We start from the raw sequence: 15,002 nt of genomic DNA, 5'->3' as shown, positions 1-15,002 counted from the left end.
TTTCAGGGAACAGGGTTATATGCAGAAATAAGACAAAGAGGTATTTAAATGTAAAAGTTAAAGAACAGGTTTCTGCTGCTGTGTCCAGGACTGTAATTACTCATCTGGCATTTTTTCAGTGTTACAGAGAAACAGGTCAAGAAAAGTGTCAGGCAAAATTGAACACTGCCAGTAATCTTGGAATATTTTGGAGAACATCCTGCTGATGCACAGCTTTAAGATTCAGTGCTGTTACAGAAGTGGGTGTGATTCATATGAAGAAATAAAGATTAATCTAAGCAAAACCATTCTTGTGAACAAGTTTACAGAGCTACTTTTTCAGCACTTCTAAGCACATTTACTCCAGCTGGGCAACCCCTGTTTTTACCATTTGAGATTTTGGCCTCTTGTTTATAATTCAGGCTAACATGCATGAAAGGCACTGCATGTGGTTTTTGTCTTGGGCTGCCCCCCTATGATGGGCTTATGCATACAAATTGAAGAAGTGTTTTTACAAGTGGCGAGTGTGCGAGATTAGCCCTGCAGTTACCATTTCAGCTGCTGATAAAAAAAGCTGGGAACAGATTCTTTCCAGATCTCTCTTGCACAGCACCAAGTACTCGTCTTTTGAAAACCCAGACTGAAGTTTAACTTTCTTTTTAAGATTTTAACTGAACCTGCCCAAACTGGGTTAGCATTTAATTGCTCCCCTTTGTCAGGTCAGCTCCCTCCCCTGCCCTGCCAGAGCTTGCCCGTGCCCAGCTGGCATTTTGAGCACAGTCATTAGTGCTCAACTTTTCACACACACACACCCCCCATATATTGAGATCTGCTCTGAAAGACTGCATGGTTTTGAGTCTCCTGGATATGAATCACTGAGTTCTTTCCTAAAGTAGTTGTTAGAGTTTAGGACTGCAGCCAGGAAAATACAGGAAAAGGAAGTCTGATCAATTGGGCACATTTGGTTTGTTGTGTACATGGATGTACCAACCCCTTTTCCTATTATAACATTGTGTATCCACCTATGATGATTATCTGCAGAGTGTATTGCCTGGGAGGGGGCTTAAAATGTGGTGGAAGAAGGTAGATTTCATTGAGCCAGGAAACTGCCCCATTCAAGGGTGTCAATTATTTTCAAACACTTCTATTTCAGGCTTGCATGGGAACAGCAAGATCTCTGAAAGGGTTTTGCTTGTGTTTTGCTGTGCACTGTCCCAGCCTGCTCTCCTCAGAAAACCAAGGCTAGGTTCATTCAGATGGCAGGGAGGAGACTTCAGCAGCTGTATTCACTCCCTGCACATCTCCTAAATCTCAGTGATCCTGTAAACACAGCTCACAGAGAAATCTGCTCACTCTTATGAGTGCTTTTACTGCTACAACCTGTAATTTACTGCATCAGATAGATAATTTTTTTAATTATAAAAGGTGTTTTGATTTGTGTATCCTTCATGCTTTTAATCCCATCATACTCTTACAAATTTTTCCCTAATTATGCAGTCAGGTTTTTTTTTAATGGCTAGCAGTGATTTGGAGAAGGGCTCAGTTCAAATACAAAAAGATACTTTATTCCTGTTACTGTATTTGGACCAACAGTGCAGCACATTTTATCGGGTGTGAAGCATTCTTTTTATTTGCAAAATTAATACCTGCTTTTATTCTGTCAGAGGGGAGATTTTAGGTAGATATGTGAAGGATCCTTTCACAGGCTGTTTGCCGAGAAATTCTGAATTAATACCACCGACTTTGTAGATGATATCACAGAATTATCATACTTGCTCTGGAGAAGTTCAAGGAAAAAAAAAAGCAAGAATAAAGAGAGTTGTTAGTAAATTCCTCCTTCTATATATAATTAATGCTGCTTATTGTTAATGAAGCATTTTAAATGCTAAAATTTTCCATAGCCTACGGTAGGAGGGAGAACATTCAGAGGCCCACGATGGTTTCTTTATGGTGATAGGTGGAATAAGAGACTCATCTAAAGATGCATTATGTTCTCACTGAAACCTGAGCTGTGCTCGAGTTATCAAAGATGATGCTAGTTTCGCCTGATAAAATGATTTAAATACTCCCCACAACCAAGGCAACAATAATTTGGTCTTAGCCAGGAAACGTCTGCTAGTGGCAGGAGAGTCTCTGAGGGATTTTTTTTAAAATTATTATTATTTTTCCCCTGTAACCATTTATCTTACCGTGAAACAAATTCAGCCTGCTAAAATTGTACTGACCTCTACAGAATGCTAACTAAAAAATCGAAATTTTAGATTTAACTCTAACTTTATATTGATTAATTAAAATACTTAAATTGCTTTCAAATTACTGTTTATGAGAAGACCTTAAGTCACTTATGCTTTGACATGGGTACAAACTGCCAGCTCACTGTGTTTCTCTCCCTTTAAGAAATTGGAAGAACAGGACCGAAAAGCTCTAAATATTAAAGAACAATTACAGCGGGAGCACCGCTACCTCAAGCGCAGGCTGGAGCAGCTCTCCGTGCAGGGCATGGAGCGAATCCGCACTGACAGCATGGGATCAACAATATCCACTGACTCTGAACAAGGTAACTCAGCCAGGCCTTCCCACAGGGCCTGCAGCAGCACGGGGCAAAAGGGAAGGAGGGAAACAAGGAAATGTCATTTAGAACTAAAATCAAGCTTTCAACGAAACCCAGACAAAATTATTCCATAATGCAGTTTGAAAAGTAAAAAATTAAGGCATCTTTTTCACAATCTTTGAAAAAGGTTTTTTTTCCTAATCACTTTTGAAGCTGTTAACATTGTGTGTATTTTTAAAGCTATTTATCCTGCATGCGTTTTTGCCAGTTTTTTTAACAATTACCATTTAATATTTTGAATTTTTAGTGTGATTATTGGTAAAGCTGGCATAATATTTTCCCATGGAAAAAAAAAATCGTACTTAGCCTAATTAATTTGTGTGAAAAAAATTATTTCCACATAATTTATTGTGAAATTTTAAAACATTTTCTGTGCAATGATCACCAAGGGTTCTCTGCATTTGGTTCTCATTTAAGACAGCTTGTCAAGCTGGCTGTTGCCATTTCTTATTTTCCCATTTGGACGTTCTTCTGGCAGAACAGTTGCCCAGGCTGGCTGTTTCTGGGCCCAGGGGGGTTGAGTAGTTGGTCTTGGGGCAGTAACCTGGGGACAGGTGGTCACACCATGGGCAGCCAACACCTGCATGGCTGGAATTACCATGGACAGTTCTGCAGTACAACCGCCTCTGAGGGCCAGCTTATTTCTAAATCAGTGTCTGTGTGCAGGTTGGAACAGTTCTGGGAAAACATCTGGTATTTATCAAAGTTTCAGGGTGCCCGCATCACAGGAATGATTGGTATCCCATTCTATTGATTTAGAAGGTTGAACAATTGTTTATTGAAACTATACTATATTACATTGCAGTTATACTAAAGAGAGATACTATACTATGCTATACTATGCTATACTATACTATACTATATTATACTTACTACTAATTGAAAAACTCATGTCTGTCTGCAGACTGACAGTCCACACAGCTTGGACCTGATAGGCTCATTAACCTAAACAATTTCTACCAGAATCTAATTACTAAATTTCTTTAGGTAAACAATTTTCTTAACACACTCACTCTACATGTGCAAAACACTAGGAGCGGCAAGCAGAGATAAAAATTGTTTTCCCTCTGTGCTTCTCCAGGAAAAAACCTGAGAGAGACAATTATGTCTCTCTCTGTTCAGAGAATGTGAATGCCACAGGTATTGATGTCATGCAGTATATTTATGTGGCTGAGGACAGAAGGGATTTTAATTCTCAGGTGGACAAGATGATCCTTTCCTCAGGAATTACTGTGCCAGTTCTTGTTTTTTTTATAATTATTGCAACTGAAGTGTGATTCAGGTGTTGATTGACACTGCCCCATGACCAGTCACTACAACTTTCTGAAAATGTGCCTTCTTATGTTTTCTTTAGAAGTAGACATTGAAGGAATGGAGTTTACTCCAGGTGAAATGGACAGTATTGGAAGTGCCAGTGATGCTGAAGACCACTACAGTTTGCAGAGCGGTTCGAGTGACGGAGGTTACACACATTCCCGCAGACTGAATGCCAGGCTCTCATAGTGCCTGAGTTACCCGCTCAACTCAGGACCATCTGACTGAAGCACTTATATATGAATATTCCAGAGGTGTCAACTGCCACTCTTCCGGGAAACCCCAACCACAATACTCTGACATGGAGGTTTCTTACCCACGGTTCCCTGCACTGTAACCACAATATTAGATATTGTAAATCATGGGTTTGCTGCAGAGAACTGTGGTTAGGTACAGTTGTGACTTAAAGCTAGCTTGATGTAGCCATCCTGCAAATTAAAGGAAATAAATTATGTCGTTCCATTCAAGAAGTATTAAATTCAAACTGTTGGAAGCATGGCGTAAGGGAGTTTGACAGTTTATTTTGATTTTGCAGAAACCATTTTCAAACATGGAAGAATAAATGAAATCTACAATGTGTTAGTGATTCAGAGATACAAAAACCTAAAACTACTTTTTGTGGTATTTTTTCATGAAAAAAACCCCAAACCCAAAACATTTTGAATGCTGTATAGTGGGCTCCATAGAGTAAATTCTTTCAGCAGTTGTTGTTTGGGTGAAGCAGGCAGATAAATCTTCAAATCTCAAATGATCTTTAGAAAAGGTCATATTTACAAGTCACTACTGTACTTCAAAATGGGGGAAAAGCCAGCTCTAATAATGACTTCATGTGGGATGATCTCAACTTTCTTTTGCTTTTTGTATTCAATATCCAACCAGCAGCAAATCATTCTATCCATGTTAACGGGAGCAGTAGAAAGCAACATGGCAGTTTTAACCTGTTACTGTGGAATGGATGACATTTGAAGCATTTCAGTGGTTTTATGGGTTGTTGTTTTCATTTCTTTCTCTGAAGAATACAGAACTCAAGTGATCCAGTTTGTGATAGTTAATCTTTCCTTGCAAGGAAATGAAATCTCTGTTTGCTTGTATTTTTTTTCTTCTCTTCTATTTACACATGTCAATACATTCTTATGGAAGGCATGGCTTAAAATTACAGTATTCAGCTAGAAGATAATTAATTTTTTTTCTTTTGCACACTATAATTGCATTTTCTATTCTTAAAAAAGTGCAAAAAAATTAAAATGTATGCTGTAAAACAGCAAAGTTTATTTAGTACTCATCAAGCTGTTCAGAACATATTTACCCAAATTGTAGCAATACTATGAAGATGTATTTTAATACAACTTCTGCTTAGTGAAGTCATTAGAGCTTGGCTTGCCGGGTAAGAAAAAAATGGACCAGTCTTTGCATTATCTGTTTAAAGAAGGTCTTTTAAAAAAAATGAAAAAAAAAAGAAGAAAAAAAAAGAAAAAAATTGAAAAAAAAAAAAAAAAAGAAAAAAGCTATAAACACTTTTAGGGAAGTGATTTTAGCAAGTGTAGTCTATATTTCCTGTAAGAGATTTTGTATTATATTTTCCTAAATGTTCTCATTTACTTGTATAAGGAGGGGAATGGTACAGACCCAGACCAGAGTCTCAGGGACTCTTCACCTTTGTCATATTGTGCCTTGGTGACCATTTATGTATGCCTCTCCTTCTCATTGTTTAAAGGACAACTAAGCTTTGTTTCAAGACCCTCTGTTCAAATGGTCAGTTGTCCACCTTCTTACGGATGAAGCAGAGAGGTGTATTTATATCTTCACCCTCTCACAACTGATTCAGTGTGGCTTTAAGTAAAATCATGAAATTAGGTTTTGGTGCGAGGGTTAATTGTCTTTGTATGAGCCCTCCCTTGGATTCTTCAGCACCCAAATCTATTTTTTGTTAGCTTATAAAGTCAGGGTCTCTGTGAGACCAGCGCTCAGTGGCTTGGGAAACACAAACGTACTGTGTAAGGCTATGGGATGTCCAAGTGTGGTGCCATTTTTAGCATTCAGATACAAGACCTCATGACAGACTGACCATAATGATCAAAAGCAAAGGTTCAGTTGTTCTTTCAACATCTGACATACGTGTCCTCCCTTTGGCTCTTACAACACGGAGTAGAAATATGAATACATTTTGTGGCAGCTTACAGATCCTTGTTTGCACTCTCGCTTACTGCTTGGAACTTGCCAACAAGGAAACATATACATTTAATTTACATAACCTAATGGATGGCCACCCCTACTTTGGCTCTGGGTAGGGGCCTAAGGTTATCAACTCTGGCAGCTGAATAAGAAAACAATTAACCTTTTCTGTGATGCAGGTTTTGGTATTACATTCTATACACCTTGCATATTACTAAAATCCTCATTGTTGGGGAAAGCACACAGCAATATACTCATTGTGTGTAGCTGACAAGCAGCAGAAATTACTAGCTCCTTTGGTGCATATGTAACTAATTTCCAAATCATGGAAAAAAAAATAAGAGTTTACTTTAACACACGACTGTTAACAGGAAAAAAAAAAAAGAGGCTAGTATATTGTTGCTGTTCATTTATTATATAATGAACACATTCATGGATTGTAAAGTGTTTCCTTTCATGACAAGCAGCTCTTGCACAGAACCTCCTAATGAAAAGAGATTTGAAACTTACAGAAGGAAAAACGAGACTTTAAATTGAACATTATTGTACCTTAGGTCAACCTGAAATTTTCCTTTTAAAGATGAATGTGCTAACTTAATGAGTTCTTCCACGCTGGGTATCCATGGCTTTGTAGATCTTATATTTTCAATAAAAATTACTCGAATAATCTTGAGTGGAAATAAAAAGGGTTTATTTGTTTTTACTTTTTCAGTTGTTACAGCTGGGAGCTATTAACGCTGGTAAAGAAAAATGACACCATACTGCCTGTGTCATTCTCCCTCGAGCACAGCCCAATTTAAGGTGGAATTTTCAGGCACAGCCCCCGGACAGCAGCAGCCCCGTTAGAGGCAGGGGCACAGCAGATCCTAGGGTCAGGTTTGGGCTGGCCTGTTCCCCCAGCAGAGCTGCAGTCAGTGGGGACAGTCGGGGCTCTGACATTCTTTAGGTTCTGCTGCTGAGCAGCCAGTGCAGCACTGCCTGTGGCCACAGCACCGGGGATGCAGCGTTATTTTTATTATTTTTTCTCAGCTGGGCACTTGTGTGTGTGCCCCGTGCGTGTGCACAAGTGTACCTGTGCCCACGGTGGGGCTGCAAAAAGCAAACTTTGCTGCAAGATGAAATCCTGCCCCCACCTTGGCAGCTCTGTCGTGTTATCGTGACGCGCTTTTAGCAGGCGAGGAGGTGCTGCTGCTCAGTTCATCCATTTCCTCTGCAGTTACCACACTGGAAAAGGAGTAGGGACAAGATTACAGGGCTGCTAGGTCGTTTTCTCTGTGGAAGGGGCTCTGGAGAGATGAAGTCATCGCAAAGTTCTTTTTCTGGAGACGCAGAGGTTTGGCCCGTTTCCTGGGGGAGAAGAAGGGAAGGGCTTTCCCTCGCAGCACGCAGGTGTCAGAGGATGCACGCCTCTGCACTGCTCCTGGATTAGTGCTTCCCCAGCGCCCTGCCTGCACTCTGGCATCACCACAGGGAGGCACAAAAAAAACCAGCCTAAAATTGTTAGTTCTTTCTGCATATTCTCTGCTGCAATTCAGAGGATGAATCCTCCTTCGCATCCATCCTCTCCCTGCCCAGCTTGTACCGTGCCAGGCCCATTGCAGCTGATTTATTTATCTTCTGAATAGAGCAGGTTTGGCAGTAGAAGCTCTGCAACACATTATTAACCAGAGACTGGACCCTGTATTGTCTTCTGCAAAGAACAAACTTGGTTCAGAGTGAGTTTTAGCAGGTTAAAACAGAAATAAAAAAGCCTCCCAAAAATCCATGAGAATGACAGTTTTCCATGTGCTGTTTATAGATGAGTTTCAATCCTAATTTCTTAGTATAAGATTTGGAGTTGAAAAAAACGACATAAAATCTAACACATCTAACTTGTTCTAAGTTACAGAATTAAGACTGACTTCAATGGTGTTATATTTTTGACATGGATGAGTATAGGTTCAACTATACCACATGCATATAATTATAGACATAGGAAAAAAGTTACTTGTTGGTCTACAAATAAGTTACAGTGACAAATACTGGTTTTCTGAGCACCTGACTGTGCACTTTGCATAACCCATTTCAGTGGGTGAACTTAAAATACCAAAAGAGGAGAATTGGGCAACAGAAAGAGGTGAAGTTACAAGTGTGGGCTCTGCCTGCAAACCTGCTCTGGGTGGGTACTTCTGCTTTTCCTGGAGGTACTTACAGCAATCTCTCCTCCTGAACAAGTGATTATTTCACCATTTTTATAACTTTTTGGCAGACTGGTAATTAGTGGTGAAATTTTTCATCCTTGCGGATCAGCCATGTGGAAAGAAACACATTTTTGAAAAGAACCACATCATCACAGCTTTTAATTAAGTAATATTAATTTTATACATTTAATTTTATGATGCTGCTGATAAAGGAATGTCTTCAAAACAAATTACTCTTTCATAAATCTGTTAAATTTGTTTTTAAATGGTAGAGGCCATCGGTTGTGTGTGGTATGAGCCAGTAACAGTGCTGATATTTAATCCATTAACTTACACTTTCCAAAATTGATGGAAGAATAATTGAGACCCTTTAGGAACCCTTTAAGGAAGAGCTGTACTCCCTACAAATACTAACGGGGCAAACACATCAGAAATTAACTTTGCCAGCAATGAAATGAACCAATTTGCTTAAGTGACTGTCTAAATGCACTGTTGTTAATTGGTAGCTGTAAAGAAAACATCCAAGCGTGTTCTGTAGCTACCCAGAATTAAAATTCAGGGGGTATATGAAACAGAAAAGACCATTTGGTCACCTTGGCTGTTCTCTCTGCCTGAAGTATTGTAAATAAGCCCAGGAAAGGATTCCTGGGGAGGCATGGCCAGCCAGAGGCTTGACTCTTGGCAAAGCAGAGTGAAGGTGCCCCAAGTTCACAATTCCTTTCTTTCATTTTGCACGAGAGGCATAAACTGTGGTTCCACAGGATTTATGGCATTGGAAGGGTCTGTGCAGGAGGGATGTTTAAGATGAAATTTTGGTGCAGGTGAAGCACTGAGTGAGAGCCTTCTGCTGCTTAGTGGTACAATTGTCACCTAAAGGTGTTAGTGGGGGGGTTCTGTGCCAGAGCCTCTGGGTCCCAGAGCCAAAGGAATGGTTCATAGTCTGTGAGATGCATTTGACTGTACTATACAGATTCATTTGTACACACGTACATGGCGCTTGCTACGTTCTGTAGCACACGGAGTATTGTGTTGTATCATTATCTCGTCATTATATAAATACAAATTTTTATACCTTTTTGTTGTGTTACTCAGGTTTTTTTTTAAACTTTCATCACTTGTTTTTTGTGCATTGTGTTTCTTCTCTTCACAGTTCTTTACATACTGCAAATCTTTACATGTCAGCTTATTTCATGTCAGCTATTTCGTAAGGGGCTCACTGAGTTTTAGCAATTTGAATTAATAGCATGGTATGAAGATTGGGGTGCCACTTAGACTTCTTTTACACACACTGGCCCATTGAAACCCCAACAGTCATTAATCTTATTTGTCTCTAACCATGGGTGCTGTATAAATTTCCACTATTACATTTCTGAAGACAAACTAACCTGTTTGCAAAGTGCAAATTGAAATGCATTAGTGTCTGTTCTAAGTAATTATACTTGAAATAATTTCAGCTCAGTGCAAGACAGGGAAAAAAGCATTAAGAGACAGCCTACAAGTTCTGCATGTTTATTTTATCAAATATGAAAGTCACATCACAAGTGATGTGCAGCCAGACAAAAACAAGCATTTTAACTGATGAGAGATGAGAGAAAGGACGGAGCTGAAACCCTTCTGTAGATTACATTGTTTTCTCTCAGCTGCAGTGTGTGACATCCACTGGTTTGTTTCAGTTTGTCATGCATGTTGGTACTAAATACAGTGGTACCTTAAAAATACAGAAATAGTAGTTTTACATTGAAATCATGGCCAGTAGCTAGTTGATACGTTTATATTTGATTTGAATAAGCTGAGCTGCTGAATCAGTAAGATGCTCATGTGCGAAGCATAGTAAACTAATTTTTTTATCACAGTTTTCTTTGCAATTAACATTATCACAAAACAAATATAAAATACAATCTAGCACTTAATAACTTTTTATAAATTAATCTCCAACAGAAAAAAATAGCTGTAATAAGATTTTAGCAGTGCTGTACTTTGTGTCAGCACCAGTTTCCTCAGCACAAGAATTGCACTGGGTAAAAAAAAAAAATATTATAAATGTGGTGGCACTATTTTTGTAAATCCTGTACAGTTTATGATCTGTACAGGTCTGTTTATGATATTTGTCATATCATACCATTTGTTTAAAAGAAAAATAAGTTTCCTCATTTTGCTAATAATGGATGTTTCAAATTTAATACTTAACATTCAGAGGCTTGCCTTGCCTATCAGGATGAAAATTAGGGTTTTCATTCAAAACAGGTTCAGGAGAGTAAACAAACAATTTTCTAGGAAAAAGAACATATCCCTTTGTGCACTATATGTTTAAACACATTAGGAGTGCTAGCCTGAACGTGTAGGAGCTTCTTGTGTATTTAAAGTACTGAATCCAACAAAGCTGAAGGAAACTAATCACTCTGACCTGCTTTTCTGGGAATACAAGGTCTCAGAATGAAATCTACCATTCCTCTGGAGAGAAGATCCATGCACTTGGCAAAGAAAGCAAGCTGGTGCCAAATTCTTGTCTTCTGACTTTGTTGTAATAAAAGTTCACGTGGCACTTTAAAGTTGTGCCTAATCAAGAATACAATTTTGCTTAAAGCAATGAATTACATTTTAGGACAGGGTGTTTCCAAAGAATAATTGTTGTTCCAACAATCTGCAGCAGGGACCTTTGCAATCCTGCTGCTGTGAGCAGATGTGCAGTGTGATGCAAAATCAAAATGCTGTACAGTTGCAGTTCACCAGCTAAAATCCTAATTCCTTGCCTCCTCTGTGTTGATTTTTTTTCCCCCCAAAACCAAACCACAACCAAAACAACCCCCTAAAGCAGTAACAAGCAAAGAGGTTGAGTTTTTCATCTGACAGATGTATCCCGGTGGGAGGGTTTAGTGCAATGCCTGTGTGGTGGCACTGCACTCCTCGGCTGCTGTGACAGCCTCAGACGATGGGGAGCCGAGAGCTCCTCTCTGAGGTGTCAGGCACAATGATGTCATATTTTGCAGTGGAACAAACAGAACATGGTAAGGATGGAATACTGCAGAGCTTGCAGACATCTTTCCAGAAATGTTTATGCCTTAATCTGCTGGAATTCACCATAAAATGGCTTGTAAAGGCAATATGCTATCTAAGCAGCCTCTCCAGTTCTAGGAAACAGATGCAAAACAACTGCTCCTAGAATGGAAAAAAAGGGTAAGGTAAGCCTTAATTATGTTTTGACTGAACACAACCAAAAAAAAAAAAGATGAATCAGAGGAAAACAATCTTGACCCAAAAGGAGCTGCAAAAGCAAATGCTGAAGGACACGGGTCTGAGGTTGGGTGGGGAAAGGGGTTGTTAGAAATTTTGATGATATATTTGTAGAAGGCTGTTGTTTAATCTCTGCCCTAAGAGCTGATGGATGGTCTAACAGATGAAAATTTGTTTCTCTTCAGAGGCTTGTTCTTTCAAAATGAGAATTTTAAGTGCACAGTGTTCTGACCTGAAATATTTCAATTCTAGCCTGAATTCCTATGCCAGCGGGGATTATGAGATCATGCTGTCTGTCAACTCCTCTTTCGTCCATCTGTTCCCTTCCTCCTTTTCTTGATAACTTCTGAACCTTCTGGCTAATTTTCACCAAATTTGACAAAGCAGAGATAGAATGGAGCCTGCAATTAATAATCCATGATGAAAACTTTCATGGAAATTCCATGTCTGGGTAGAAAGAAAAATAAATGATTTCCTGCATTGAACATGGCCAAATTGAGCTCTTCCCTGTTTTCAAGAGGTGGCCACTGGCCAGCACGGATGTAGCTCCAAACCTGCTCCAGAATGAGATGGAGTGCTGCTTCCCCAGGTGAACAGATGGGGACATAGGTTTGGGAAAGGCCACAAAGGAGGGGGGACATCGTAGCTGTGTGAGTCTGGAAAGAGGGAGAGGAAGCAGCCACACAGGGAACTGAAGGCATCAGTTGCAGCAATCCAGGCAGACAATTTGACAGACAAAAGACAGACAAACTTTAATCAGATGTATTTGTGGACTTCATTGGCAGAGCTGCCTTTGGACAGCAGGATTTTAGGAATTTTTCTAGGTGTTTAAAATTTGCTTTTGTGCAGGCATTTTTTTACATGAGTTACACTGATATTTATAAAAAAAAAACAAACCAAAACCCCAAACCACAACACTGTGAAGCACAAGTCTGCAAAATACCACTGTAGGAGAAGTTCATTTTGGTGCAAGTAACTGACTGAACTGAAACAGCAGGGCATTATGAAATAAGCTGGTGAATGCTTTTGTTCCTTCCCTGTTGGACAGACACAATGCACTCTATCTGCACGATGATTTAAAAATTCAGCCAGCCTAAGTTGCAGCTGCAGATCAGACTGTAATCTGATGGGGAGGAATTCAACACTACAGCTCTTTTTGCCCATGAGAACTCACTGCCAGGTCAGGGTTTAGTCTAAAAAGGTCTTGCACAGACCACATTATACCAGAAACCAACATTCTGCACTTTGCAAGTGATACAGGTGCTGAATTTGATCAAAAAAGCCTAACGTGAACTTGCCTTAGCTGTGCTAAGCTGCAAGATTGCTCATTTCCCTGTGTTGGTTCATTTCAACAATTGCATTAAGTGAGATTAGAGAAGCTGGACATTTAGGACAAGTAGTGGGAGGGCTCAACCACCTACATATGGGCTGGGTCAATGCTTCAGCAGGGTGAAATGTAGAGATAACATTTCTGGATACAAGAAATTATTTCTTTTTAGAATAACTGGCCCTATGAACCACAACAAAAAGAAATGCCATTCTGAATTTAGTCTTCAGCAGTGCAGAGGATCTAATTCAAGAGCTATTAGTGGGTGAGCTGCTCAATAGTAGCAACCACAATATAATTAAACTTAACACTAAGATGAATGCAAGACAAATAAAGCAAACAGATAGTCAATTTTAAGAAAATGACTTATGCAAAAATGGGGAAAAATGCCAAAAAAACCCTAAATGAGCAGTTCCAAACCAAGGAGCCTGCAAACATCTATAAGGCTTAAAAATACAGTTCTAGAAGCCAAGGTAAAATGTCTGACATAAATAAAAAAACATGGCGTAAACCTCCTCCCCCCTTGTGTGACTCAATGAGAACTTTAGGGAGGCTGTTGCAAGGCACATGGGGAAGCCCAGAAAAACGTGGCATGAGAAATGTAAAGAGGAAGTGAAGACAGCTAAACTTGAGGAGTGGCTGATAAAGGATGCTCAGAGCATTAGTGACAAGTTTACATGACGCTCGTTTGAGAGCCAGCCTTTGCAATGCAGAGGTGCTGCAATCTGTGGCCAGAGCGTTCTGGTAACTTCATGGGCAGCAGCAGCCAAAAAGCCAGGAAAAAACCAGGGAGCTTTGTAAGGAAAGCACTGGAAATGAGGATTCCATAGGAAACCTTGATACACCCATGCCCTGAGGACTCTGGTCTCAGCATCCTGAGCGAGGCACAGCGATGCTGTGAAAGGTTCAGACGAAGCTGCTGGGGACAATGAGGGGAATGGAGCACTGGAACAATGCAGGGAATGGAGCACTGGAACAATGCAGGAAATGAAGCACTGCCTCTACAGAGGCCAAATTTTGGGACTCTCCAAACTGGAGAGGAAAAAGCTAAAGGGAAATGCTCTGGGGGTTTGTAAATTGCCATGAATATCACGGGTAAGGTACATGCAGAAGTGGCAGTGACCAAATCCTGAAATGCAAGTACCAGGATCATTTGATGGGTTTTAGAGAGAGCTATAAAACAATTAGGAAAGAGCCTTTTCAAGGAGCACTTAATGATGTTCTGGGATGTTGCCTTGTGAAGTTATGTATGAGCATGTTCAAAAAGGCACCAGGCAAATCCAGGGACCTTGAGCCCATGAATGACTGAAAAGACTAAGCAGGGATGAAAACCAGCAACGCTGGGTACGGATATTGAAGCGCCCGCCGCTAGCCATGTCTGGGCTTCAAAGGAAGCTGAAGGGCACAGCGGTCAAGGCTGGACGACATCAATTGCGCTCAGGTCTGCCCCATCCTTCCCTTCCCGTGTGCTGGGAAGGGAAAACAGCGAGCAAGGGCCACGGAGAGCGGAAGGGACGGGCCCGAGGGCGGCTGAAGACCCGAGGGCAGCTGAGGGACCGGACCAAGTGATCCCGCCCCAGCCGAGCGTCCTGAGGGGAAGGGCGGCCCGGCCGTTGGAGCCCCGCCCACATGACGTCACCGGTCAGCGGGCCGCGCGCGAGGCGGAAAGCTGCGCGCGTGCGCGGGAGGCCCCGTGGGCGGAGCGGGCCCGCGCGCAAGCGCGGTGGAGGGAGAGGGGCGGGGACGCCGCGCGCGCGGCGGGCGGTTCGAGCTGCGGGCGCTTCCGTGAACCTCCCCTCAGCCTTCCCTGAACCTTCCCTGAACATCCCCTCAGCCTTCCCGCCGCCGCCCCTCACCCTCTCTGAGCTTCTTTCCAATCCTCCCGTAGCCTCCCTTCCGCCTTTCCGCTTCTTTCCCTCAGCTCTCCCTGAGGCTCCCTTCAGCCTTCCCGCCATTTCTCGCCTCGCTCCCCTCCCCTCGAGCCGCCGCTGCGGCGGAGCAGAGCTCTGGGGTGAGTATGGAGCGGTGCTGCGGGCTCGGGACTCGCTGCCGGCGGGGCGGGATCAGCCGCCGCTACCGCGCCCCCACTCCCCTCCGACCTCTCCTCCCGGCCGGGGTCCCTGTGTGGCCGGAGGCTGCGGCTGCCCCGGGGCGGGACGTAGTCCCTGGGGGCTCCACTTGTGCGGCC

At 41.6% G+C, this 15,002-nt stretch overlaps 1 protein-coding gene across 3 annotated transcripts in view; it reads left to right on the top strand.

Moving 5' to 3' along the window:
* The window catches only part of MXD4 (MAX dimerization protein 4), a 39,858-nt gene extending 33,115 nt beyond the window's left edge, over window positions 1-6,743 (top strand). For all 3 annotated transcript variants that reach the window (XM_071447393.1, XM_071447392.1, XM_071447391.1), the window contains exons 5-6: window positions 2,377-2,536; window positions 3,945-6,743. In XM_071447393.1, the coding sequence (XP_071303494.1) occupies window positions 2,377-2,536; window positions 3,945-4,093 (309 nt within the window). In that variant the 3' untranslated portion in view covers window positions 4,094-6,743. The remainder of the gene's footprint in view (window positions 1-2,376; window positions 2,537-3,944) is intronic.
* The last annotated feature ends 8,259 nt before the right edge of the window (window positions 6,744-15,002 follow it).

Source organism: Agelaius tricolor, unplaced genomic scaffold (genome assembly GCF_023055355.1).
Source record: "Agelaius tricolor isolate 1412-34295 unplaced genomic scaffold, bAgeTri1.0.p SCAF_24, whole genome shotgun sequence".
In the NCBI taxonomy this organism is placed as follows: domain Eukaryota; kingdom Metazoa; phylum Chordata; class Aves; order Passeriformes; family Icteridae; genus Agelaius; species Agelaius tricolor.
This window is presented reverse-complemented; position numbering and strand designations above follow the sequence as displayed.